At 41.6% G+C, this 27,295-nt stretch overlaps 2 protein-coding genes across 6 annotated transcripts in view; one reads left to right on the top strand and one right to left on the bottom strand.

Moving 5' to 3' along the window:
* The window catches only part of LOC139339443 (SPRY domain-containing SOCS box protein 4-like), a 70,892-nt gene extending 43,921 nt beyond the window's left edge, over window positions 1-26,971 (top strand). For 4 of the 5 annotated variants that reach the window (XM_070975065.1, XM_070975064.1, XM_070975067.1 and 1 more), the window contains exon 3: window positions 24,896-26,169. In XM_070975065.1, the coding sequence (XP_070831166.1) occupies window positions 24,896-25,023 (128 nt within the window). In that variant the 3' untranslated portion in view covers window positions 25,024-26,169. Of the gene's footprint in view, window positions 1-24,895 lie in introns of all 5 variants that reach the window. The other variant, XM_070975063.1, reaches the window with a different exon arrangement.
* LOC139338706 (GTPase IMAP family member 4-like) lies at window positions 10,484-12,035 on the bottom strand. The gene is made up of 3 exons (XM_070973954.1): window positions 12,005-12,035; window positions 11,110-11,610; window positions 10,484-10,974 (listed from the first exon to the last, which is right to left on the bottom strand). The coding sequence occupies exons 1-3, from the start codon at window positions 12,033-12,035 to the stop codon at window positions 10,484-10,486; spliced, it is 1,023 nt and encodes a 340-aa protein (XP_070830055.1).
* Window positions 26,972-27,295: the final 324 nt, after the last annotated feature.

Genomic DNA, 27,295 nt, shown 5'->3' with positions numbered 1-27,295 from the left:
TGCTTTTATTGATTCGCGTGGTTCTATTTATTGATTCCACCATATTAATGGGCTTTTATTGATCTATTCCATCTTTGTCAGGCACCTTGAGGACAGAGCCATGTGCACCTGCTCTCACTGATGAGTGCTAACGCAGGTGTTTGACATTAATCTTGTTCAGCGTAACTAATGGATGATAATAAGGAATTTTTTCAGAAATCCACTTTTTAAACCGGGATGAACTATTCCAGACTGACTCCTGGTTTAATTTGCACCCTGATCAGAAAACCAGTGACATTGTTATGGTGGAGATTCACAGATATAACTGTCTCTATAGCAACCTGACTGCAAACACCTTCACCTGAGTGCCTTGCAGATATTAAGCTTAAGCTGGATGCTGGAGACTTTTGTAGGATAATAAATAATAATAATAATAATAATAATAATAATAATTATTATTATTATTATTATTATTATTATTATTATTATTATTATTATTATTATTATTATTATTATTTTGGTTCTTTAGTGTTCTGAAACATTTCAGAATCTTTATGTTGTATGCAGACGAGAGTTTAATTTCACTTTATAGACAATTCTGGTCTTCATTAGCTATTAAACAACCACTCTCTCAGAGACCATGCAATGTGAGGCATGGTGTAATAAAATATATTACTGTAGACAAAATTAATATATTCCTTTGCAGCAGCAGAGCTCTGTGTACTTTGTGTGTTTTTGTGTGTGCCACGTGCGCTTGGTTCTCAATGCAAACCCACTGTAACTCCCCAAGGAGTCCATGTGCAACACCAGATCCACTGTTTGTTTTCTGCCAGGATGCTGCCAGCTAACAACCAGATAGTGACTGGTATGCTAGCTTAGTTACCAACTGTCAAGTGAATATATTTACTATGGTTGAATGAAAAATGTAAACTTCCGAAACACCCCAACAAAAGTATTTCTATATTGCTGCATTTTGAGTTGCCATTATTACATAATTTCCATTTTGCCTCTTACACATTGAAGAAAACCTGCCTCTCAGAGAAAAAGAGAGATGAAGATGGAACATAGAACAGGCAGAAGGACAGATGACTGATCAACAAGGGGAAGGAAAAAAGTGACGCTCAGGGGGAAAGAATGGAAGGGGTAAAAATGGACGACTGTCAGAGAAGAAGGCAGAGAAAAAGCATGAAATCCTGAATGCTGGTGCTTCCCTGGGAGTAGTCGCCAACTCGTGAGAGCAGACAGGTTAACATTTCCCACAGTGTGTGTGGGAAAAGCCCTGCGATTACTACTATTAGTTTTGTGTGAAACAGAAATAGCCCTTTGCGTTTAGAGACGCTGAGAGAAGATGAGACCGACTGAATTACTGCAGAAAGAAAACCAGAGTGATTTCACACCTGATTATCTCCCCATTTATCCCCGTTCTCTGTCAGGACCGATCCATTTCTCCTCATCTGCCCCACACAGTGTGTGTGTGTGTGTGTGTGTGTGTGTGTGTGTGTGTGTGTGTGTGTGTGTGTGTGTGTGTGTGTGTGTGTGTGTGTGTGTGTGTGTGTGTGTGTGTGTGTGTGTGTGTGTGTGTCGAGAGAGAGAGAGAGAATCTATCCAGACATAGGTATTAATGGAAAGATATTGCATATACTGTATGAGGACTGTGTCATTTTAAGGAGCAGGCCAGTCTGTGGGAGACTCATTTGAATGCAATTAACTTTCCAAAAATACACTCTAAACAGCAGTAAAACCTTTCGACAGATCAGTTTTGCTTTGCAGTCAGTTATGCACCACAACACCAGCCGCCAGAGATGCACAGAAATTTATGCGAGCAAGGAAAGCAGAGGAGCTGAAATCAGTTTTGAAAGCTCAGCAGTCGCTTTTTATAAACCCATAAATCCCACGTTTAACGCTGCCACAGACTAGACTATGATTGTGTGCCTCGCTTTTCCCAGACACAAGTGCCTTCTTTTTAGATAGAAGGGGGAAAAGACTACCACATTTTACCTGCTTGACAAGCATTGAAAACAATATGCTTGGATGTTCTACATTGTGGAATAAGTAACTAGTCAAGTGAAAATGATTTTGGTACCAAAGCATTAAGTGAACATTGATTAAATCTGCCACCAACACACACACATACACAGGTCCAGTGTTAATAACAGGGCGATCCAATCACTCGCCGTCTCTGTAATGAACGAGAGCAGGATAATCCTCCCCAATCTTGGTCTCCTTCGCTCTTTGTTCAGGAAGCTGTAGGCTCGGCCTCTAATCAACACTTCAATTTGGCCTCCTGACATTACCAATTTACTGACAGGCTCCATTCCTTTGTGTGCTCTCATGGCCTCTGTTCTATTTAAAGGTCTCTCTTTGGCATCATTCTTCCCCGTGAATGAAACTCTCCCAATTTATTCAGCTGTCGCTTCATTCACTTCACTGCTTTTTTGTGGCTCTGCTGAATTAGATGTGTGTTTTCAGTTGTGTTACTTAACACTGTGTTGTCGCAGTACAAGCAGGGAGTTCAGTTCGAGCTACCTGAAGCCCTGAGAGCTTGTGGTCCGTCGCCATCTCTCTGTTTAAGTTAGCTGACTGTTGTTCCTCTTGCGACACATTAAGGGGAACTACAGCACGTCTGTGAACTCGCTCTGAATTGTGTCCATCTGTCACTGTTGGAGCCAAGTTGCAGTGTTTCCATGACAACTCTTCTTTAACGTTTCCTGTTTGCACATCTTGTGAGGATGATGTCATGACTTCAGTCAGGTGAAAGAGGTTTGCGTTAGCGCTCAGGAATCCTGTGCTTTGTAACAGGGCAGAGGTGTGATGTAATGGATTTGTCCCTGAGAAAGCTTCTTTTAACCTTTATTTAATTGTGGAAAGTTGACAGAGCACGCTTGCTCTTTTTCAGCTATTTCCTAATTCACACTCAGTTTCCCACCTTCACACATGGGTAGTCCTGTTTGCCACTGAGCAGCTAAACTGGAGCCATTCCAGGTGGAGAGACTTGCACAAAGACATCCTAAAACTCCCCTCAGTGGCATCACTCATTCACTTCTTGTCCTGTCAGTTATTCAGCGCATTTACTTGCATGCAAGAAACCACGTTACTGGGAGAACGCATGTGCATGGACTGTAATCTAGTGACTGTAAATCCACATATAAAGGCAGCAGGTCAGTAATCAGATTTTTCCCGTACCCTCAACCTTATTTTGAAAACATTTCTCACAGCTGCAGTGATACAAACACACTCTCCTTTCATCCAATCACAGTTGTCACAACAAGTTTATGTCATGCACATGCACACATGTAAAAAGATGATTAGAAACCCAGTTTCGTTTATACATGGCCAAGAAATCACAGCTGGGGAAATCAGTTTTCTCAATCCCGAACCTCAATTATGGATCCCTGTAAACACACTGACAGTTCTGCAGACTGTGAGCCACTGCCTGTTGTTCAGTACACTAATGATTCTCAGCCTCTCTGCAAGTCGACACAGCATGTTTCTCACTGGAATCATACATGTCATTAGTGTTAATTTCACCAAAAAACACACTTCATACCTTTAATTAAATTCAGAGTCTTCACTACATATATTATTGTAGTATTGTCTGGACAGACATGGATGTAAACTGCAACTAGACTGATTGGCGAAGGCATACAACGACAAAGAGGTAACTCTAGTTGATTCTCATACAATAAGGAAAATATTAGAGTGCATGTCAGGTTATTATTTCTGCCCACATCATGTTTATTTGACCGACGATGAATCACAGACACCTTGTGGCAGAGCCATGTTGTTGTTGTAAACCTAATGGAGCCAGGCGGTGATGTGTATTGTTCACTTCAGTATTTTGCTTGTCACATTAAAGTCAGTCAGGAGAGGTAAATCAAAGCAAACCGTGTGTGACTCAGTGTGCAACGCTTTCTACTGACATTGTTTTTTCTCTGTTTGAAAGCTCTGTGAACATGCATTGTGCTCACTGGATTACTCTTTACTAATGTCTACAATTAGTGTCTGCATTGCTTTGAATATTCTGGCAACTGTTTTGTACATCGTAACCTTGGAGACCAGCTACCCAGTGTGGCTATGCAGGGCTGGATCTGGCCTCTGTCACATTTCTCTTTAGGAGCTCAAAGTGCCTGTTCCTTCTGCTCCACATCAAAACAAGATGAGACCAAACAGAAAAAATGAAAAACGAATGACTTTTAAATTTAAGATGATTTAAGAATCAAAGCAATCCCAGCTCCTTAAAGACACCATGAGCTGTTGATGTAAATGAAATCTGTGGTGTGAATTTGTCAGGATGTTGAAGTGAGTGCTGAACAGCAGAGGGCATGTTTTTTTCTCCTGACTGATCATCTCCTCCCTCTCACACCTGCTGCTTTCCATTGGCCAAGAAAGTTGGTGGCTTTTGGCATCACACGAGTCTTTCCTGCTGAAAACTTTTTGCTGTTTCTGATCCTGTGTGACATGACAGCTCTGGATAGATTTAGCTGTTTTCTCAGTGTGAGTGGTGGTCCGCGGGATCATCGAGTGATTTGTAAAATTCGTACCATGGCTGTGCAAATGATTGGCTTTTAAACCATATTTGGAAGTTGAGTGAATGTTTAAACCACGGTCTGGTTTAAGGATATCAAAGTGGAAGAATCTGCAGGCTGTTAAATCTGCTGCCACGGATCAGATAATCATCATTTCAATTTCAATTGTTTAATGTTGATGTCCTGTCTGCCCTCCAGCTGAGCAGCGCAGTGCATGTGTGTGCCCTACATTTGGAAGCATCAAACATCTCAAGATTTTTCAAAGATTCCAACTTTTTAATTGCTAGATGACTTTTTGCTGCTGTATTTCTAGTTGAACTCCAATGAGAGTCCTGTCTGTGAAATAGTTCTCTCTACAGTGACGACCTGGAATTTCCTGGGAACGTTGTGGGAAACTTACTGGGTCCATAGCAGGCAGACTGGTGGAGCATCTTTCACAGAAAGGTGACTCTAGTGTCTGTTCCCACATGATGCTGACACAATATGCAAGGTGCATTTGGGAGAGAGAGGCTTTTGACAGATGTTAATCTACCTCGCCTAAATCTCATCTCAGCTCTACACATTTTGAGCAAGGACTATGTGCTGTATTCTTCAATATAGTCATGGACATTAGATTAGAGCCTTATACCAGAAATAAATAACAACAAAAGCAACACAGATCCTTACAAAACCCATAAAATGATTTCATCCTTTATGTTTCATTCTACATTTTGCTGCGTTTTCATGATTTCAGACTCTTTATATTGACGCAAATATAAAAATGTACGTAATTGAGGAGGTTCAGTAAAGTGAGCAATATAAGTGGATCATTTGTTGGAAAATATTGTTTCACTGTCTGGCACCAATCTCTTTAGCGTCTGGGTTATGATCGCCTGTCATCGTTCCCTATGTGTCCAGTGCTGTTTCTGTTTTTCAGTTGGTTTTCCTCTGAAGCTAGTCTCTCTTGTCCACTTTGTCCCTTCACTCCCTCTGAACTCCTCTACATGTCCCTATGTATGCATGTCCCTCCCTCCCTTCCTCCCTCCCTCTCTGTTTTAAATGTCATTCAGCCTCTAGTTATTCATCACTTTAGCTCCGTCTCTCTATCTAATTCACATTGCCTCTTCGTCCCCTCATCCTCTGCTGGGCTCTGTGCCCGGCCGGCTACTGTAGCTCGCTCTGTTGGCCTTTACTGCAGGCGTCCAGTCCAACCTCACCCTGCTGTCCTGTCCTCTGTCATACAGACTGCTGAAATTACGCAGAGTAAAAGAAATGCTAAGACTGTAGCCAGAGATTTGTAATCCTGGTTTGGTATTTCACAGTGCAGTTTAAACATGGCTCCTGGGCTTTATAGAAGTTAAGATCTTACTAGTTATACATACTGTGTATATAGTACTCCTTATATGTGGCTGATCAGTTGCTACTCAGCCTCTCATTCTCTATCTTGTATACTTGGATTTTGTGTTCACTTTTCAAAGCAACTCAGCTTTAAGACTTGATTGTGACAAAGCCTCATCAGTGTGCTCTAATGTTGTGCCTATAGGCATGTGCGTGTATTACTCACGTTGTGGGGAGATAAATCTGTTTACTCAGTCACATTACAAAGTCCCTTTAACACATATCATTACATTTTTGGGTGAAGACTTGGATTAAGGTGAGGGTAAGTCTCCAGGAAGTTAATGTAAGTCAGTGTAATGTCCTCTGAAGTGATGGAAACACGACTGTGTGTGTGTGTGTGTGTGTGTGTGTGTGTCTGAGTGAGTGTGATGGATGACGGTTATGTAGTAAGGACATCCATTGTGGAGAGTGCCAGATTAAAAGGAAGTCACCTTGCAGTGAATCATTGTAGACAGTTTGTAGCTGCATTGCAGGTCGCTTCACCTCAACGGTCTTAACGTCGAAAAGTGTGTGAGCTGTTTAATGTGAGCGAGTAAATGTCGCAGAAATTCTTTCACAATGTGTTGCAAGTCCTCACATAAAGAAACTGCAATTCATTTCATCTGAAATGAAATTGGCTCGACGAAAACCACAGCAGGCAGTGGTCTTGGTGCTTTCCTCTCCTATTATTAGCTCACCTCCTCTATTGAAGAGTAGAATTGATTCACACACACACAGATGAGGTCAAAGGAAGAGCGCATCCTTTACTTATGCTAAGTGAGTTTCCCTCAAAAACATTTTAATTGCTTGATTTGCATGTTAAACCATCCACCCAGACCAATCAATAAAATGCGATTAAACATGTTAAATAACCAAGATAAAGGATAATGTGTAATTAAGACAGATTTAGACTTGGTAAGGAGCATTTTTAGTATATTCTTCAGTTTTGATCGCTCTAGGCTTACAGCTCCCCTGCTGCCAGTCTTTGCACTAAGCTAGGCTAATCATGCCCTGGAGCTGGCTCTGTTCTGCACTGAAGAAATTCAAATCAATCTCATTGTCCAGCACAAATGTCTTCCTCCTTGTTGATAATCAGCGGTGCTTTCGACCAAAGAACAATTCAACCTTTGTGTCGAGTAAAAGTTTATGTTGGTGGATCACAGCTGTAGATTACCAGGTCACGCTGTATTTCTCGTTAATTGTGGTGAGCGTCCCCTGATTATGCTACAAGCTTGGAAACAGGCCTAGAATTAAATCTTAGCGCATGGACACTTCTGAGTTTCATTTGTCAGTTGTTCTGTGTCAGATGTACCCAAGTGTGTTAATGAGAATTCAGCATGTAGTTTAATTTACTGATCTTTCAGAAAGTCGTTGTGTTCCTCTAATTATCACACACATACAACACTTAAACAGTAACTACAGCAAGAAAGACATCAACATTAAAGGTAGCATAACTAATACACAACACATATGCAACACACAACATTAGTGACAGTCGCTTTACAGATGGACTGAAAAAAGGGGTAAGGTTGCGGATTGTAAAGATTTATAGTTGTTATCAGTTTGGACAGTTGTCTCCACAACTACAAGAAGAGGTGTTGTGTAATATCACAGCGTAATGTGGGTCAGGAGTGCAGTCTTGGGTCAACATGCTGGATGATTCAACCACAAAATAAAAATTCCATTGGAAGCAGCAACTTAATTCACCTCGAGCTGCTCATTGACCACTGAGTGCTCATATCGTACAGATATGGAGATACCTGTGGATGAATGTGCGCTGCTCGGTTACCTAAAGTGAGAGAAGTGACAGCAGAGTGGGGAAAGCGTCACTGGGTTGTATTCAGACCATTGACTCCTTCAACTTGTGCTTTCAGAAGGAAAGACACGCTGATGCATCCTGTTGCTGCTCTGAGCAGAGAACATTTCTCGCACTCAGCGCTGAAAGTTCAAATTGTTCAGCTTTTAGTTTACGATGCTGCACATCAAATGGGCTGTCAGTCGTCTCATAGCAACAGCAGGAGCTATGACAAGTGCTTCCCCCAGACAGCTGCTGCATTACAAGATTTGTTCGATAAAAGGTGCCTCCGGATCCAAGAGCCCAAGTTGTTTTAGCTTCATGTCATGATTTTTTTGCAGAGCACTCAGTCATGATTAGTTCGCTGTTTGAAGGGGAAATCCTCTCTGATGTAAGATGGGTAGTTCCTTTGTTTAATCGAATCTAAAGGCACCGCCAAGATGGCCACGGGCAGAGCCACCATTACAAAGGCCACGTCCATGTTTGGTACAGTCTGTGGTTACTAATGTAAGGCCCATTTGATTGGCTTGGTCAGACAATTAAACGTCTTTGCTACAGTAGTTAATGAATAATTCTATTTGATGAACCCGAGTTTCTTCAGTTTACATTAGAAACATTACAGCCACTATGATGAAAACACAAGCTTAGTAATTGAAATTGTGAAATTTAATTTGAAAAAGTTATTAGTTATATTTCTAGTTACCACCAAAAGCAGTAGAATCACTGACTTGAAACACACATAACACACACTTCTGATAAACATGTAAATCTAGATGACTGCTGGAAATATTGTGCAACACATAAAACACTTCGTGCCCAGTGCGACCTAAGTGTACTCACATGTTTCATGGCAGAGATTATGTCGATGACGGGAGTATTACCTGGCCATATTCTCATCTTAAGCAATGAAGCCCAATAAAAATGATAACACAATATCAAATTCCAGGTGATTCATCGTTATGTCAGAGGTGTCAATAAAAAAGCCTTGAGAGAGAAATGTTACTGCTCTGTGTGCTGGATAGATACACATGTAAAGGCAGGAGTTAAATGCTTGTAAGTGTTGGTCAGTTTTACTAGAAGCTCGGTCTATAGAGTCAAATCTATAGACAAAAGGTCAGCTCATTAAGAAATCTCAGAAATGAAAGAAATAAGCCTCTGAAAAGTTCTTAACACTGAAAAACTCAACTAACACACAAGTAACCAATGCAGAAATGTAAACGTAAAATCACTAAAACTGTGCTTTGGCAGATAAATATGTGATGTTGGATCCATGACTCATAGACAGAAGTTGACTGAGAAAATTATTATTATTATCATTATTATTATCATTATTAGTAGTATTATTAGTATTAATTAACATAGAATATTTAAGGGACAGAAGGGTCCAGCTGCAACACTTTGGCAACAAACTCATACATGTGCCATCCACGTGAGCTTTGATCCCAACCAAACACACAAATAATAAATTCACTAATAGCTGATAACACAGTCTAACTGGGAGGAAGTGACTGCTGAAAGCATGTGGCGTGCTGCTCAGAAAGCCTGTGAACATACAGTACTCTCAGCGGCTTGCGTGTGGAGACACACAGAAGACCCCAAATTAGTGTCACAGCGGCTTTCCATGTCTAATTAAAGGAAGTTGTTGAGAAAAAAATATTGTGTGCACGTTTTTGTTCGCTCTGTTCCTCTGCCCTACCTCACAAATTAATACTGTGTTGAAAATCTTTTTAGAAAGAAACCATCAATGAGCATTTTGGTAGCTTTGTGTAAACGCTTCACAGTTTGAACAAGCTGAACCAATTCCAATGTGAGGGATACAGATATTTTTTAATCTGATTTTGTGCATTTTTGGGGCTTTTCTGGCCCTGCCCGATGTCCCCGGCCGAGAATGACCTCGTTGGTTCCAACATGACTGACCTTGCATGGCTTCATGACTGTGAGCCAGAGATGAGGATTAAGTGTCCACGTCAGCCGAGGAGAGACAGCAATTCCCTGAAGCCAACGGACAATTTGTTCAGATGTAATGAAATGGGTGGTAGACCACACGTCCCTTGATTCTGCCATAAAAAAACTGCATGCAGTGACAGTGATTGCCTCATTTTTGCAAATTGAAAAAGCAAAAAATACAGAATAAATATAAAAGAATGATGACAGCCGTAATGTTCAGCGACCCCTGTGCTTTGTCACACTTTATTCTCCAACTTTTACATACATCTGCCTTTTGAAAGCTACACATTTAGATTTTAATTACTCCAGTGTAACAGAATGTTGCGTGTTCTCACATCTCACAAGCACTGTTTGGGAATGTGCTGTACAAAATCAGGTAGAGAGCTGAGGTGTGGGATCACACAATGTCTCACTTATCGGTTGATTTTAGCAGCAAAACCAATACAGTTTAAACAGCCTTGATGTGACTGAACATGTGACCAACAATATTATGCAGTGCAGGTGTATCATTGATCATTAGATGGTGCTTAATAGCAATTTTAAATAGTTCCAAAGATGGCAGCGCATAACGAGCCAGGCGAGCTGTTTCACCTCTCTTTCAGCCTTGATGCTAAGTGAAGCTAACCAGCTGCGGGCTGAAGTGTCATACATTACAGTACAAAATGTGGAACTACTCCTTTAACATTGCACACTTTCAGAGGAAATGCTGCCTCTGTGGAGCAGGAAATGGCCTGGACTGAAGCCTGATGTGAGGATCTGCAGTTGTTTATTGTTGGTGGGTCATCACATGACAACAAGAGTTTTCACAGATTCACTGTCACAGCATGAAAGAGTAAATGTGTCAGTGTGGCAGTTTCAGCTGATTGTGAGCATTGCTGCTTTAGGCAAGCCCTCTGATTGGACTGAAGGCTAAGCTTTGACCCCCGTTAGGCTGCCATGGAGGCATCATTTCATTTTCTACCTCAGTGCTCTCCTCCCTCTCTCCTCCGCTGTCATAACCATCCTCCTCACTGCTCAGTCTCCTAAGCGCTACCTTCACTCTCTCCACTTCATCTTCCTCTCTCTTCATCTTCCTTTCCACACATTCCTCCTTGTTCTCTTGCTCTATCCTCAGGCTATCTACCTGCTCCCCCTCTTGTGTCTCCAACCTCTGCTCCTGCTCTGGCTCCATGTTTATCTTCGTCTCTATTGTCTTTTGTTTTCTCCTCACACCTGTCTCTGCCTCCAGTCGAGCTCTCAGCTCCTGCTCTCTGCGGCTCCACTCCTCCTCCAGCTCTTGGTACATGTGAAGGGAGAAGTGCCATCCTCCGTTCTCCTGCAACATATTCTCCACTTTAGTCAGCAGCTCTCTCACCTGCTCCTGCTCTCCTTCTTTTCTCCCATCTGCCTCACCTCCTGTGCTCTTCTGTCCCGCCCCCTTGATAATTTTCTTCCTCCAAATCCCTTCCTGTTTCTTCCCACCTCCCTTCACCTCCTGCTTTCTTCTGTCATGCGTGCCAGTGACACCCGTCTTGTTATTGAACACATGGTATCGATAGTGGCACTTCTCCATCAGCCAATGCAAGGCGGGGCCTCCTGATTGGATGTGCTCCTCCACACTGCGCCCTCTTCCCCGCAGCCAGTCTCCACATGTGAACAACACCATTGTGTGCCTCCAGACTGTAGAGGTCAAGATCTCCATCCTCCTCTCCACTGCTCTCCTCTCTGGCTCAGTGAAGTCCAGCAGAGGGATCACTAATAGAACAACATGAGGCCCTCCGAGTCCACAGAGAGACACCGCTCTCAGCAGTTCAGTTTTCTCCTCTTGGGGGACAAACTCCTCAGATGAACCCCAACCCTGTGCGTCCACCACGCTCATGTGATGTCCAGCTGTGATGGCGCTGGCAGCTGTACTGGCCCCGCCTCCTCTGGTCTCAAAAACCTGACCCCGGCCCAGCAGGGTGTTACCAGTAGAGCTCTTGCCTGTCCGTCTGGGACCAACCAGCAAAATATTTAGTTCTTGAGAGGCTGGAAAGAGAAGAGAGGGGAAGCCTTTAATCTGCAGCAGATGGCTTGATCCCTCTTTCATTCCAAAGACGGGCCTGTAGTGTTGTGTTGTATACTTGTTATAGACTGATCAATTACTGAAGTCACATATTGAGTGTATCTAGCATTACTTTAGTGAGTAAACATTTGTTCCTAACATCTCCCTGCTGTTGTATTTGAGTACAGAACTGGTCTGGTCTGGAGCTGATCGCCCCACACCGAACGGCCGTCACTGCCCCGGATAGTTAGCACGGTTCAAAATGCAAAGTATGAATTCTGTGCATCTGCAAGATGTTTGGCAAAAAAAGAAATCATGGCTCCAGCATTTTAGAAAACTGTCAACAAATTTGTATCTCAGATTTAAAACTGAACATACCAATGTTTCCTGGAGGGTTGCGGCTTCCCATTGTCTTTCCTTGTGGATGATTCTTGGAGACTGCAGGTGTATATCTTTCCACAATAACGGCAGCACTACATCAGGGATGCCTGAAACCAGGTTCACAGGAATAATAACTCACACACTAACCCTTCTTTGAGTATTGTCCCTCTGTACTTTCTTCTTCACTTACTTGACTGTTTGATGGCTGAGCACTTTCTGAACACACCTTCTTCTTATCGGTTGTGGACTGAAGCGCCTCCCACTTTTGCTGACTTGGCAGTCTTGAGGAATATACAACTATCAAAACTTTTATGATTTCTATCAAACAGCTTTGCTGTCTTTCAGGAAGGCTCCCAATGAATTTGACGTTTTACTGTTTTATATAGCGAGATGACAGATTTTCGTCAATGTTTAACTGGTGTGGCTTACTGCTTTTGATGAGCAACATGAGGCATAATCACTGCAGAGGGACCAAAAGCGATGGTTATGGAGGCCGTATAGACGCTTTGTTGCATTACAACGGGATAGAGGGTTACATCACAGAATTGACTGTTTCCAGTACATCCTGATTGCAATAACAAAAACAATAACATTCAGTAACTTTTTTTTTTCCACGTCCTCAGTGTGTTGAGTTCCTGGTTGTTCACAGTAGCCTCATGCTTCTTATTTACTTCCGCCATCATTCTCTCTCATTATCAGCGCTCTCATGTTTGGTCTGTCTGCCGCCTCAACCTGAGCTTGTGCGCCTCACAGATTATAGTTTATGCTGACTCTGAATGTGTGTGTTTGTGCACGTGCTATGTGTCATCTTTTGTTTTTGTGCAGCCCTCACCCTTAAGGCACTTTCTGGGAGTGTGATATTAAATTGCAGTCACACCGCTTTGAGAAAAGTCCATGCTCACATGCTCATGTTTAAGAACCCAGGCTGTCATTTGTGATGAAATGCTGTAATTTACCTCTTTGTATCCAACTGCCTCATCAACTTACTTCAGTTAGTGATTTCCACATTACTCAGAATGACTTTGGTCAACCTCCAGACAGCAGGTATAAACTTGTTGTGTTGAGCCATGAGTTGTACTTTAGTTGGAAGTGGAGGTGAGCATTAGTGATAATGACACATAATGTGGAGTTGTATTCTGCTCTAAAGTGACGTTCTTTTACCTCTTCCTGTACATCAGCTGATTTCTAATTTCAAACCTCAGCAGGTAGAGTCTTACGCTACACTGCAATGAAAAGCTACACCTTTCTGTCTCTTCCTCTAGCCTCTCCAATGTCTCGCTCTGTTTTTATCTCTAATCTCAAACATGCACACTGATAAACACACACTCTGAGTGGACAGGTGAGGCCAGCGAACGATCAGCCAGGGTTTTATCCCAGTCTGCCTCGGTCAGGTTGCTGGTAAGATCCTGTGTGCGCACGTGTGAGAGGGTGTGTGCGCACGTGTGAGAGCTCATACGTGTTAATGCGTGTGTGTGTGTGTGTGTGTGTGTGTGTGTGTGTGTGGTTTTCCCACCTTCATTCACACACTGAAGCTACAGCAGCAGGAGCAGTTTCCTTTGGGTTTTTTCCTCTTGTTCACCTCTAACTTTTCGGATCTCATCTGTATGTCAACTTCACCTGCTTTGTTTAATGTCTGTCTTTGTCATTTCATTTGACACACACAGCTGTACAGTAAGCTTCCCTAATCGCCCATAGACTCGGATGACCTTGTCTAATGATGCTGCCCATCACATCTCGACACGTAGGTCTAATGTTTGAACAGTTTTCTTGCCCCTGAATCAATTAACCTGACATCAATTATTGATGTTTCTTTCTTGGTTACTGTCTGCACGACCAAGGTCAAAAGATGAGAACATTTGATTTTTTGTAGCACTTTCTAATGATTAAAAAATAGCATATCTGCATGCAAGATTTACCAATTTCCAGTAATATCTTGAACAAATACAGGGACAGATAGTTACAGATTAATCCCATTTATCTTACCCCAGCTACACTTTTATTCCAGTTATTTACTGTACATCAGTGTTTCTCAATTCCAGTCCTCGGGCCCCACTGCCCTGCATGTTTTAGATGATTCCCTCCTCCACCACGCCTGATTCAAATGATCAGCCCGTCATCAAGCTCTGCAGTGGTCTGATAACAAGCCACTCATTTGAATCAGGTGTGTTGGAGCAGGAAACATCTAAAACATGCAGGGCAGTGGGGCCCGAAGACCGGAATTGAGAAACACTGCTGTACACTATCTGTGACACAACACGTAGTCTTAGTGGACACACCTGCATTAATTATTCTTCTGACTACTTGGACACTGTGTTACAGACTTGAAACTCAACACTGACATCATATCATAATAACAAACATAAGATGAGTGATGTTTACAGCCACTTGACTAATCTAAATCCGATATCAACTCTCCTTTTAGAAATATGTGGCTCTTGAGCTAATAAATGCTCCACTTTGTTCACCAGTTAGCTGCTCACTTTGTTGCAGTGGCAGAAAATGAGGATGATGAGATGATGAGAGTGAACCAAAACAATAAGCTGTAAGACCCTAATATGCCATGAGGACCTGAGGGGAACTGCAGAGTTTGGTGATCCGTCTCTGGCTTTTCACGTCAAGTAACACCTTTCAGATTTTACATAGTCATCTTTTCTACTGTTTGAATAAAAATATTGATTAATGTGGCTTTAAGCAATTACATTTGCTTGTCCTTTTCACCTTATCTGCCATTGGACTGCTTACACTCGTTCTCTGCCAGATTGTGAACAAGTTATCTTCTATCGGTATTTTTAAGAGAAAATGCACTCCAGCAAAATGCCACAGTGGATCAACATCAGCAGTTTCTCTGCAGATTGTACGGGGATGAATAATTGTTCATCATGTTTGAAAAAGTGCATGTAAGCAGGAACATTAATTGAAGGCGTGCTTAGTAAATTATACCAACACATTTCCTCTAATATTGACATTTTTATGAATAAGGTCCGCCTCCCTGCAGTTTGTAACTGTCAAGAATAACTGAGAGTCAGACAGGTCGGCTGTGCTCTCTCCTCTTTCTGTCCATCCGCCTCTCTCATCTCATGGCCTCTTCCCATCTTTCTCTGCTTTATCTACTTTGCTTTTTTCTCCTCTTCCTCTCCCCAGTCCACCTCCTCCACCCCCGCTCCCTTGATTTTCTGAGCTCTCCCTCACATCTTTCCTCCACCTCCTGTTTCTCTTATCACTTTGCCTCTCATCCCAGAGGAGACGGTGAACAGTGGATTTACAGTAATGCAGGATGGTAAAGAGAGAACAGGGCTTTAAAAAGAAACACTGGCATGGCTTGTATTACCACCAACTCCTCTCTACTAGCCAGCTCTGCCCACAGTGCCCATCTTTCTGTGTGACACTAATGTGGCCGGTTAGATATGACTCATACCGCAGGATCTGCACAAACAATTTAAGCACCAAAGTTAGCTCTCGCCAAATATCTCAAGATGGGAGTTTGCTCAGGGACGACTTCAGAAAATAGGATTTTCACACCCTCCTCTCCTAAATCTGTGTGGGGTGGACTTAGTACAACTATGTTTGTACCCATTAGTCCTCCCACCCTGTGGCTGCATCCTTTTTTAGTACAAAAGGGTTTTCTGTCAAATCTTCCGTGGATTGTGGCAACATCACTGCATTAGTTCTGCACAACACGCTGCCTTGACGTGTCTTTAAGTGTGATTGTGCTAAAAACTGGTGTCGTTACAGAATGTGCTGGGAAGAAGATACAGGACACCACCGGAGGTACATAGTTTCAGATAACGGCAGCTTCCCTCAGTGGCTTTGAAGGACCTTGGTGTTTGGCCAGGTTCAGCATCTTGTGTGTTTGAGAAGGAGGACGCTGTGTGCAGGAGTAAAGCTACACCTCCTGCTAATCCTTCGCTTTGTTGTGCTGTTTTTAGCGAGGTTTGAACATGATTATGTTCAATTTCTCTCTTTGTTGTGACGTGAGAAATATTCACGTTCTCTATACAGCCATTCACGTTCATTTTCTCGTCAATTAGAAACATTATTGCGCTGTGTTTACTGCACCGCTGTCCTCTCTCAGTAGATCTGCAATCCAGGCTTCATATTTATTAGACTGCGCTGTGTTTTTCTTCATACCGTATTGGAGTCACAATACAGTACACATACATTGACTGAAATTGAGGTTAGATAGCATTTTTAATCTACCAGTTACTTCATTTTAATAGCAATAGCTTTAGCGTATTGGCTAACACCTGTGTGTTTTATGAAAGCTGTTTGTGTCAAACACAGGCCACCATGACCTGCCAAGGACTTGCTTCCAACTGAGGATGGCAGAAGTGTCTACCTCACTTCGCCCGCTGCCTTTACTGCCCTGAAGCAGATATAAACTGGCTCACTGTTAGAAAAGTATAAAACATCTGTTCTGTAGTATGGAAACTGGTAGCTGTAGAGCATGCTGTTCCATTAGCTTTGACTCTTGTTACAGTAGCTACATTGCTGGTAGGCTGTAGTGTCTGCACAGCTCAGAGCTGCTCTGATGGTTACACACAGGCAAAACATGAAGATCCTGAGAATCTCCTCTAAATCTCTTATTTTAACATCTGCCACACAGCTGTGAACATTAGTTTTTATTAGTCTGCCCTGATGTGAGCTGTTGGAGCATTTCTTTGCTGTCAGGCAGACAGACTATCGTGCCAAATCCATTTGACTACGGCAGAATATCATTTTACATGTTTTGATACCGATACCAAACCTCTGAAGAATATGAGCTTGTTTTTCCAACAAAGCCTTCCTTCTATTAAACTGAAGTAGCTTAACTTCTCAAATTGTTAAATGTCTAAATACAATCAGCCTAATAACAACTTTTCTCTTGGTGCCAAAAAGCGGTGAAGTTCAATACCCAGCCCTGCATGTGACTCTCTTGGCCTTATTTGCCCTTGAGTGAGCTCAAAGCTTCTGTATATGTTGTTTACTTTCCACCATTTGAGTTTTTTCTGATCTGTCTTGATTTGGAGATGTGTGTCTTTGTCAGTTTGATTTCCTGTATTCGTGACCTTGCATGCATGTGTGCTCTTTGCATCGGTTATTCTACCTGTCAACATGTTTCCAAGGCACGTTTGTGGATTTCCTTTGCGCAAATGTTTGCTCTTTTATGTGTTTCGTGTTACCAGGAAAACACAACACAGTGAGTCGATAGCATGGCATCTGATTGGGAGAAAAGGCTCAGCATTTGCTGTGAAATATGCCAGAAGTCACACAATTGAGCTGTTGGTAATTTCACCCTTTAACAGATCACTCTGTGTGTATGTACACATGCTCAGGAGCAAGCACTGCAGTTAGTTGTACATTAGTCCAAATTTTACCACTGTTGTCATGTGAAAGCCTTGTAATTACAGTTTTGTTCGTTTTCATATTTATTGACTTTAATTAAAGGATTAAAGGATTACATGCTCCTCTAAATTCTTCAACCTCTTGGGTGTAGAAGCACTTCCAAAACCAACCGGATAATGATAAAAACTGCATTGTCATCAAGCTAAATACACTCCAGTTCTCTGCCTCTTGTTGACATTTCAAAGATAACACAGCTTTCACCCAACAGCAATCATTTCTAATGTGCCAGAGAAGATCAAACACTCTGACCTTGGACAGTGCAATGATGGAAAAACATAAAAAAAGAAGAGTACAAAGAAGGGCAGGGAAGAAAAGCAATGAAGAGAAGAGAAGGAGGCAGGCAGAGGGGTTTCTTTGCTGGTGAAGCAGCGTTGCAGGAGGAAAGAGACGAGAGGTGTATTGTTACAGATTAGATGGAGCTGAGGCCGAAGGAGGGAGGAAGACTTGATGGAGAGAAAGAGGAGAGGATCATGTTTTCCCGAGCTCACTGTTCTATATGTGACGTTTGTGTTTGTCATCTCCGCCGTCTTTGCTTAATGCACTTCACATCATACAACTCAGTATTTCATTCAAAGGAAAATCAGCTATGAAGTTAGATTAGCTTCCACTTCTTAGTGAAGTACAAATTTAACAGTACGACAGGTCCTCCCAAATGTTGAACAGCATGAAATGACAGATGTCTTTAATCATCAACACTATAAAAGCATGTGAAAAAGTGGAAAAAAGGTTTTCTATCAACGTTTGTATGATTTACAGTCCTGTGACGTCCTTTAGTCAGTGATGCTGTGTGTGCTAGCAAGGCTGGCTCTCTCAATGTCCAGGAATGATGCTTACACGCCTCCTCTTCAAATATGTCCAAAAACAGTCTTCATCCTCCTTTGAAGAATGGCCAATCACTGCAATGTCATCACAGTTCATATGTCTTTACACAGATTTCAGCTCAACTTTAAGCGTTTCCCCCCTTCCACTGACTCCTTCTCTACTTTTAAACTCACTCATCGTCTGTCAGGCTTTATTTAGCTCCTGGCCCTCCCCTCAGGTCAGTTTTTACATCCATCATAAAAGCGATACTGCCGTTGCCATTTTCACCCTCTCTCCCATTATCATTGTCTACAGACAATAAATCCTGCGCTGCACTGCATCTCATTACAGGCGTCATGTCACATCGTGTGCCCCTATTACTTCCCGTAGCAGCAGACGCAGGGTCACAATTCATATCCATATAAAATGTCTCATCAGGGAGAAAGTTTGCCACTAACTTGGATCATGTCACACATGGTATCTGATATTGGCCATAAAACCTGCTCACAAAATTTATAGAGGTCTGCCACCTTTGTATAAACAGCACTGACAGCAGACTGTGGAAGGATTGCTGGTTTGATTCCCAACAAAAGAGGAAGGAAAGCACATACAGTAACATGATTAATGCTCATTATCTTCTTTTTAATTGTTTTCTGCACTAATGCGACCCACAGGGGTCGTTCACGATTCACCTCGCTGTTTTTTAGCGAACAGTTTGAATTCAGGGCTGGAGAGATCAGCACTAAGAGCAGATATTATCTGACCAGAGAAAACAGTTTTTTTAATGGAAGAAACACCATAATCACTGTTTCCGGCTGCTCGTCTGTACCTCAGTTGTGACCTACAGGTGAAGCAATTTACCCGCAGTGATGATATTCAATCCTACAGCATTTTGACGCGTAATTCCTCTTAATGCACTGAGAGTGTAACGATGCAGGGATAAACGACCTGCTGCTCATCAGTTCATCCTCACTTTCCCTCTTCATTAGCTTGCCTTACCACTTGAGGAGATGCTGGGATAAGACAGAAAGTGTCTCATTAAGAATAAATCTTATTGTTAATGCACTGTGTATTGCAATAGAAGTTATTAAGCCCAGCTAATTACTTGTAAAATGCAATACAAGGCCATTATACACATCTGGAGGGCAGCAGATGATTAATGTAGAGATGATTTCACCTTATAGTGAAGTGCAGCTAATGGATCACCTGGGGCAAGGACGACATTATGAGCAGACACCTGGGTTCGGGAGCATTATATTGTATGTACCCACACAACACATGTTTAATACATGCTATGGTAAAAGCTGTTTTAATGCATTAATCATGTCTTATGATCACACTGAAAGGCACTGAAAGCATGATGACAGTATTTTTCATTAACACATGTTCATAATCCATCTGTCCATTTTACAGAGGCTCATGTTTTTGAATAGTTAATGCTGCTATAATCAATATTTTTACATTAACAGTGCATCAAATAACTACTCGTATGTAAAAGGGATCTCTCTATGACAAACCCACAGGTAATTTTCACTCTGCCCTTCCCCTCAACTCAAAAAAAAAGCTCTAAAAAAACGTATTTTACAATACCAGCCCAGCGACAAACAGCAGACAGGCACAGTTATCGACTACCTGGTGAACACAGTAAATCATCAGTAGTTAAAAGAGCCAAATATTTCCATCAGAAGCTAAAAACGGAGCTAAAAGAGTGACTATTGGACTTCATTCATATTCATCAGGTGGCCAGGAACATGATAAATGAATGCTAATGATGCAAGTCTTTGCCAACAAATGGGCAACATAAAATGCATTAGTGTTTACAAATTGTTTTCAAAAGCCTTATGAACATCATACTTTGTGGCCTTTGTTAAACAACATCTTAATGCAGTATGATAAAAGCTTAATGAAGTTGTTCAATACATGAGGTAATCATTAGATTTCACTATGAAGGCACTAATAGTGCAGTGTAGAAAAGGGCTCCACAGGAAGTATTCCTGATATGATCCTTGGGGATGAATGAAGTATCTATCTGTCATCTGGCAGACAGAGCAATGCTGTTTTGGATCATTTGGCTTTGAGGTAGAAATGACTCCTCTTGGAGGTTTGAGGGTCTTTTGATTTCACTAACAGAGGCTAATTAAGTCTCTGTTTTGGCTATAGAGACTGAGTAGTGAATTTTTCCTTTTTCAGTCTGCTTTTCACCTTTTACTATTTTAAGTCCTCCAATAGTTTTCTCCAGAGGTGACTAAAGATAGAAAGATGGAGAAAGACCTCCCCCCCCCCCCTTCTATATGCTGATTTGGTAGAAAATCGCTCCCCCTCATATGCACATGCAGCTAATGAGCCAAATGTGTGCAAATACTTTCGGCCACAGCAGACTTCAGCCAATCAAAAGCAGTTGTCAGTAAACACTTTTCTGTCTCTGGTCATCGGCCAGGGTGGCAGTAAAGCCAGCTTAGCATCAGTGTGATATATTTAGAGCTGTTAATGAGAGGCTGCTCTGTTGTTCAGCCTTCACACTGTACCTACATTTAAGTCAAACAATAATTTTAACCATTGTGACCCACTGTGAGTTGCTCTTTATTAGTCATTTTCTATATGCTGATATACATTAGAGCTGAAACAATTAGTCAATGAAATTACCAGTCAGTCTCACAGTTGATTAATAGTGGAAGTCATTTATCAGGTGTGTGGAAAATATAAAGGGTATTCCCAGTGTTTGAGTGATACTTTAAAGGGTAATGACCGTTTATTTTATGCCAACATGCAGACAGCCTCAACTCATCTACTGAGAGAACTTATGAATTTAAAAGTGAGGCAGTAAACCAACCCTTCACAAAATAAAAACTAATGAATTTGAATGACATCTGGATAATGCGACTGATTAACGCTCTAGCACTGTGAGGTCTGTCAAATTCCCACCTTTCATGGTGGTAGCATTTTTATTTTCTGTTTCTTGTCATTGTAAATCTAATATCTTTGGGTTTTACACTGTTGTTTTAACAAAACAAACAATCTGAATTCACTACCTTGAACTCTCAGAAATTATAATTGGCGTTTTAACTATTTTCTGAAATTGAATAGACTAAATGAACAATTAAGTTGTCAAAAGATGAACGGACGAATTTATAATGGAAATAATCGCTAGTTGCAGCCATAATGTACGTGCATGGTCCATTGAGAGCACAAAATGACCTGTGTGAATCACTTGTCTGCAGCTCACTGTATGTGATGTTGAAGCCACTCAGCCACCATACAATAGCATTCATCTGCTGTATATCCTATTAATGTGATGAGAGCAGCTCTCATAATGGCAGCAAAACTGAGTCAAACAGAGGTCAGACTAAAAATCAACAGAGCTGACGCGTCATCATCACAAGTGAAGAACTGTGGTCTCTGAGAGTGTGGATGAGCATTAATGTGACAGTCACAGAGCAAGGACACACACGTGTTGAGCTGAAGTGGATGTATGAGGAGTGTGTGTCCTGTATATACTGTATGTGTGTAGAAGCCGGGGTGTCCTTTATCCTGTTGGTTTAACCTTGAACAAACACAAATGCGCACACACATACACACACAGTGGTGCAGCTACAGAAGCAGGTGGTAGAGGACGTCCAGAATTACAACGGGTGATGGCAGAGTGTAGTTTTTCCTAAACAAGAACAGCAGGGAGAGACACACTGGTGGCCTAGCTGTGCTCTAATGTCACTGAGGATCCTTGCAAAGCACTTCACGCCTCCAAAATAAGATACACACCACTAATTAGAGCCTGTTACAAGATTATTATTACATTATCTTGAAGGCTATTTCAACTTACACTAGCCTGTTTTCTGCAGCTTTACACATTCACACATCAAGTGTTTGGAGATTTTCGCAGTTGTAATCTGCATGTTTGACCGTGAACTTAAATTTCCATCCCTCCTCTTTACTTTTTACTGTTTTCCTCTTCACCACCTTTCCATCTGAATGACTTCCATTTTTATTGTTCTGCCCCATTTCCCTGCATATTCTTCCAGTTGGTGTACTGATGATTGGGTGCCGCTGTGTTGGTGGGGTCACTAGATGCAGTGCAGCGCAGTAATCCATGTACTGTACAGTATGTGCCAGAGTGTGTGAGGGGTGGGTGGGTTGTTGGATCATGGAGTTCATTTTGGTAACGTGCCTCTCTCCTCTCTCGCACTCCGCTGTGCTATGTAATTAGGCTAATCAGACATGGTCATTACTATTAATTGAAACTGATGATACAATAAAACCCTTGTGGAGGAAGCTACAGTATGAGGCCAACTTGTTAAGACTCAATGAAGGGAGAAGGACAAAGATAAGATAATTGGCAGTAAATGAGAAAGTTTATGTTTACAGTTTGTGTTTATTAGTTGTTTGTTGGATCGTTGTGATTGTTGAAAACTGGACTTTCCTCCAGCACATCATCAAAATGTAATCAACTGATCCTAGGGGCATTTTAGATTTCAGCCATATCCTCCTCCTATCTTCTCAACAAGCAAGGCGTATTATCTAACTCTGTTGCCAGATGAAACACTAACGACAGCAGGACCAAGCTGAAAGGACTGCGCCAGTGAAATCGGTTTTAGTCAACATCAGTCAGATTTATCCGTCCTTCACACCATTACACATCCAGCTAGACTGCTAAAAACTGTTTGTAGTGCATTTCTTGCTCTTGAAGAAGTGGAGAAGAGAGACCAACTGATGCTGGAGTTTAAAAATTTTAATAATGATATATGAATACGAATTGTCCAGTCACATGGAAATCATTTAGCTTCAAAGCAAAGCACATGGTGTGGTGAAAATAAAAAAAAAGACAAAAACTGGGGGACATGACGGAGATGGTTCATACAGTCGGACAAAGACATGTTTGAACTTTCTCTGCCATGGATTAAAATGCATAGATCAATAAATGCAACAAATAACTGGGCCTGTAATAATAATAAATAATAATAAACGGTGGGGGTAATAGTGCTACAATAATAACAATGAATAAATATCTTAGATAGACACCATAAAAACAACAGCAGTCACTAATGAAAAGACATTTTTTCAGTGAGGAATAAAAGATTGCCTTTAGATGTTTCTCGTTGCTGTAGGTATCCTGTAACGTCCTCCTGAATTTATTAAGCTGAGGGTGAGAAATGACTGCTCTCTGGTGGATAAACTATGTAATGGTGACACCATTTCTCAGTTGCAGTGTCTTCTGATCTATATGCCAACATATACCAATATGTCTGCGTAGGGTTGGGGTTTGAAAGCTTTTAATCCAGACTGAATCCTCTCTAACACCTTGTCAAATTTAACTGGCTTTAGCTTTTAATGTTTATAGCTCATCTGTAATCACTTCTGTCCAAGAAGGCAGAAACTTCAACTTTGAGTAGCAGTCTAATTAAACCTGCCTCCCCGTCTCACCTGAAAATGAGATAAGCAGCGGAAGATATGAAATGTTAATTAAATATGACAGTGAAATAACAGCTGTAGCATGCTCGCGTTCAGAACTTCATTAGTTTATTTCATGTGAACCCTTTGACTTCAAAACCTGGAGGTCCTGATACTGAACTGTAAAGCTGATGAGCTTAAAATACTGAAATGAAAGGCATGAAAGATTCCACTGAAGTTAATGCGAAGGGATCAGCAAGATCATTTCTCTCAGATTCACTATGCTGCAGGTGTACTGTGGTGTAACAGAGTGCTGTTTCCCTCTCAAACGACCTTTAGCTAAGTACAACCACTGACAGCAACCAAAAGTCTCATTTGAGCCACTGTAGAAGTGTCGTTTATTACCTTAATTTAACTGGCAAAAGCAACAGGCTACAAATAAGAAGAAGAAGAAGAATGATGCAAAGAAAAGGAAAAATAAGAAACGTGCTTGCATCAGAGCAAAGTTTTTGTTATTTTTGTTAACCTGGAACCAGATCCAAAATGGAACTGGCAATTGAAACCCAACCCCTTTGTGCTAAGCTAAAATTAGCTGATGTATTGATCAGGCTCTAGAGTCATATTTATTGTGTGTTTTTTGAGGTTTGTGTGCAGTTTGTGGTTTTTGTAGGTAGGAATTATCACAGGACTATACAGGTGGATGTGCTCAGTAACATCACTTGAGGAATTAATATGATTGTGGGCTATTAGACAACAACAGCAGCACGATTCAGGCAGGTTTCTCTCAAAGCACCATATTTCCACCGCTTCTCCTCTGCGGTTTGTGTGTCCTGCAGCTCAGACTGCAGCCTCCTGTATCTGTTACCTCCTTAACCCTGATGTGAAGATGAAGGTCAAAGAAGAGGCTGACCAGGAGCTCACAGTATAGAGGGAAACGTGGACACATAACACAAATATAGATATTTATACGAGTTCTCCAAATCCCAGATAATTTTTTGGAAAGTAGATCGAATGTCAGGGTAACAGATGGCATTTGGGTTTAAATGGTCTCAGCGTAATGTGACAATACAAACAGGTGTTACTGGTGGCATGTGTGTGCGCGCATGGAAGAGGTTTAAATATTTAAAGGGTGTGCATCGTCACTCCCTCTACCTCTCTACTCCTGTTTCTCACTCATTCATGCATAACAGATATTAAGATGTATTATGCATGTATTAAAGGCCGAGGTGGAAGTATACACATGAACCAAACCGTGAAAGTCGTTAAGTCACACTTCCAAGTCATTTTCTAACTCCATCCCTCTCTCTCTGTCCCTCTCTGCAGCCGAGCCTCTTCCTCTGATGGACCTGTGTCGGCGTGCAGCCCGCCTGGCCTTGGGCCGGGAGCGGCTTCAGGAGATCGAGAGCCTCCCGCTGCCCCAGTCTCTGAAAAATTACCTCCAGTACCAGTGACTGACACCAGCAGAGACAACTGGGAGTATAAGGACACAAAGCAGACCACCAGAAAGTCTAAAAGATGGATGGAATAAAGCAATTAATTAAAGAATGCAAGGAGGGGATGCTGAACGTCCACACTGTGAGCACCGCTGCTCTACAAAAGATGGATTTATAAAAGGATGGGGAGAAAGATGGTGGATTAACTGACGGAGGAAATCCAGGCTTTCAAACAAAGAACAGGACAGCACCAGCTTCTTTTGGATTTCCAGCTGCTTTTTCTTTTGTTTTTGACTTGAAATAAATTATTAATGATGGTATCCCATCAGTTTCTCACTCATCCAGAAAGAAAACCCATCCTCTGATGGCGTGGTGTGGTGAAGAGGTAACAGTGGTAAGACAACCACCGCCACCTAGTGATGAGAATAAAAAACTGCGCAGAGAAAGCACACTAATCCTATCCCTGGAGGCCTTTCTGACGTACAGTCAGTGACCGAATCATTGCTGTTGGATTCCACGGTGTGTATTCATGGTCTCCACTAGCACAGGTGGCAGGCTGCAGAGCACAGATGTCCAAGAGGATTTTAGCACTAATGTTGATTTTTATCTGGCTGACTCGGGTCCCGACCAAAAGCTCACATCACATACAGAGTAGATCAAAACATGGCTGGAAGGTGCAAGCAAAGTTCAGTCAGAGAAATAAAGCATGCCGAGCTTTATGCTGACATTTGATGACAGTTAAACCCTTTTCAAACGTGGAAACATCAGTTAAAGGTGTTCATTCTGGTTATGTTGACTATGCTTGTACAGCATTTAATTGCTAGTACATGAGAAAGAGCAGAGGAGCTGAAACTTAATGATATGAAGAAACGGTATTTAATCATACTACAATGTCCAACAGTGCACAAGTACAGATTATATGCTGTATGTAAAGAATTTTTGTGTACAGGATGTTCATCGTTTCATCCATTCAATAAACAGATAACATGAAAAAATAAACTTAACTATGTTAAACGGATTTTTTTTCCATTGTGCTTAGGAAATAATAATTGAGTGGTAAATTTGTTACAGTGGTCTTAAAGTTCCCAAAAACTTGCCCTCAAATCTTTGTTATTTCTCTGTAACGTTAAATATTCAGAAATGAATAAGCACCTATCAGGTTGGAAAAAAAAAAAAAAAAACACTCAAAAACACTGACCTGCTTCATTGGGACTTTGTGGGTGGAGTCTGATCAGATTTGATAGACAATACCCAAACACCAATTGCTTTAAGAACTGAATTCAAATGTTGCTGAATCCTGATTGGTGGATGCAAATACAGTGAAACTACCTTTTTCTAAATGAGCACGATCCACTTAAAACCTGTCAGAAGAGCAGAGAGAAGAGATGTACAAATCTCTAATGTGAAATAAGCAAACCTGTTCTCTTTCCTTGCTGTTGAACCTCATTGGTCATGGTAAGAAACCCCTTTAAAAAGGGAACAAGACATGTATTTAATCCTTCCATGTGCACACTTTGTGCTGCTGCAGCCTAAATGTTAATGCGATGATATCAAATTGAGAGTTGCACTGTGTGGGAAGTGTTACGGGAATGTCCGACTCATTGCCGTCATGACTTTTATGTAACAAGGTGCATGTCTGAAAGGGGCTTTATTGAAGAAACAAACAGGACAAAACTGCTCGCTGTTTAACGTAGTGTTAAGTTGGACCAAGGACCATTGCTCACAGGACACTACATTATGTATTATGATGTTAGTCTCCACCAAAGTATTTCATACTAAGCCATGGAGTGTGTGAATGTGTGTGTAGGTCGTGGCCCGTCGCAGTGGAACTAGTGCTAACGTGCTGTTGGCCATAAGAGGAGCCTCACCTGCTGTTGTAGCACCCTGCTGTAGCTCACTGGTACCAGACAGAATCTGTCTGCTCTCCACACATCTGTCTTAATGACCACAAACATACAAACAAACAGGACCAGAGCAGGTCTAGTCTCACTGGATCTATAATAAAGGCTAGAGTGAGATGGAGGAACATTACTGCTACTGCAGCAGCAGGGCAGATGTGTTTGTTGCTCAAAATGTCCAGTGCGCGCACACACACACACACACACACACACACACACACACACACACACACACACACACACACACACACTGTAGACCAATCATGTTTTCTTTCCTAAAAAAAAAGCTTGAGTCACTTTTTTTTTTTACTTGAGTTTGTATCCTACATTATTATTATTATTAATATTATTAATATTATTGTGAGTGTGGAGTCTGATTCTGATGATGGTAG

The sequence above is a fragment of the Chaetodon trifascialis genome, chromosome 11 (assembly GCF_039877785.1).
Source record: "Chaetodon trifascialis isolate fChaTrf1 chromosome 11, fChaTrf1.hap1, whole genome shotgun sequence".
Taxonomy (NCBI): domain Eukaryota; kingdom Metazoa; phylum Chordata; class Actinopteri; order Chaetodontiformes; family Chaetodontidae; genus Chaetodon; species Chaetodon trifascialis.
This window is presented reverse-complemented; position numbering and strand designations above follow the sequence as displayed.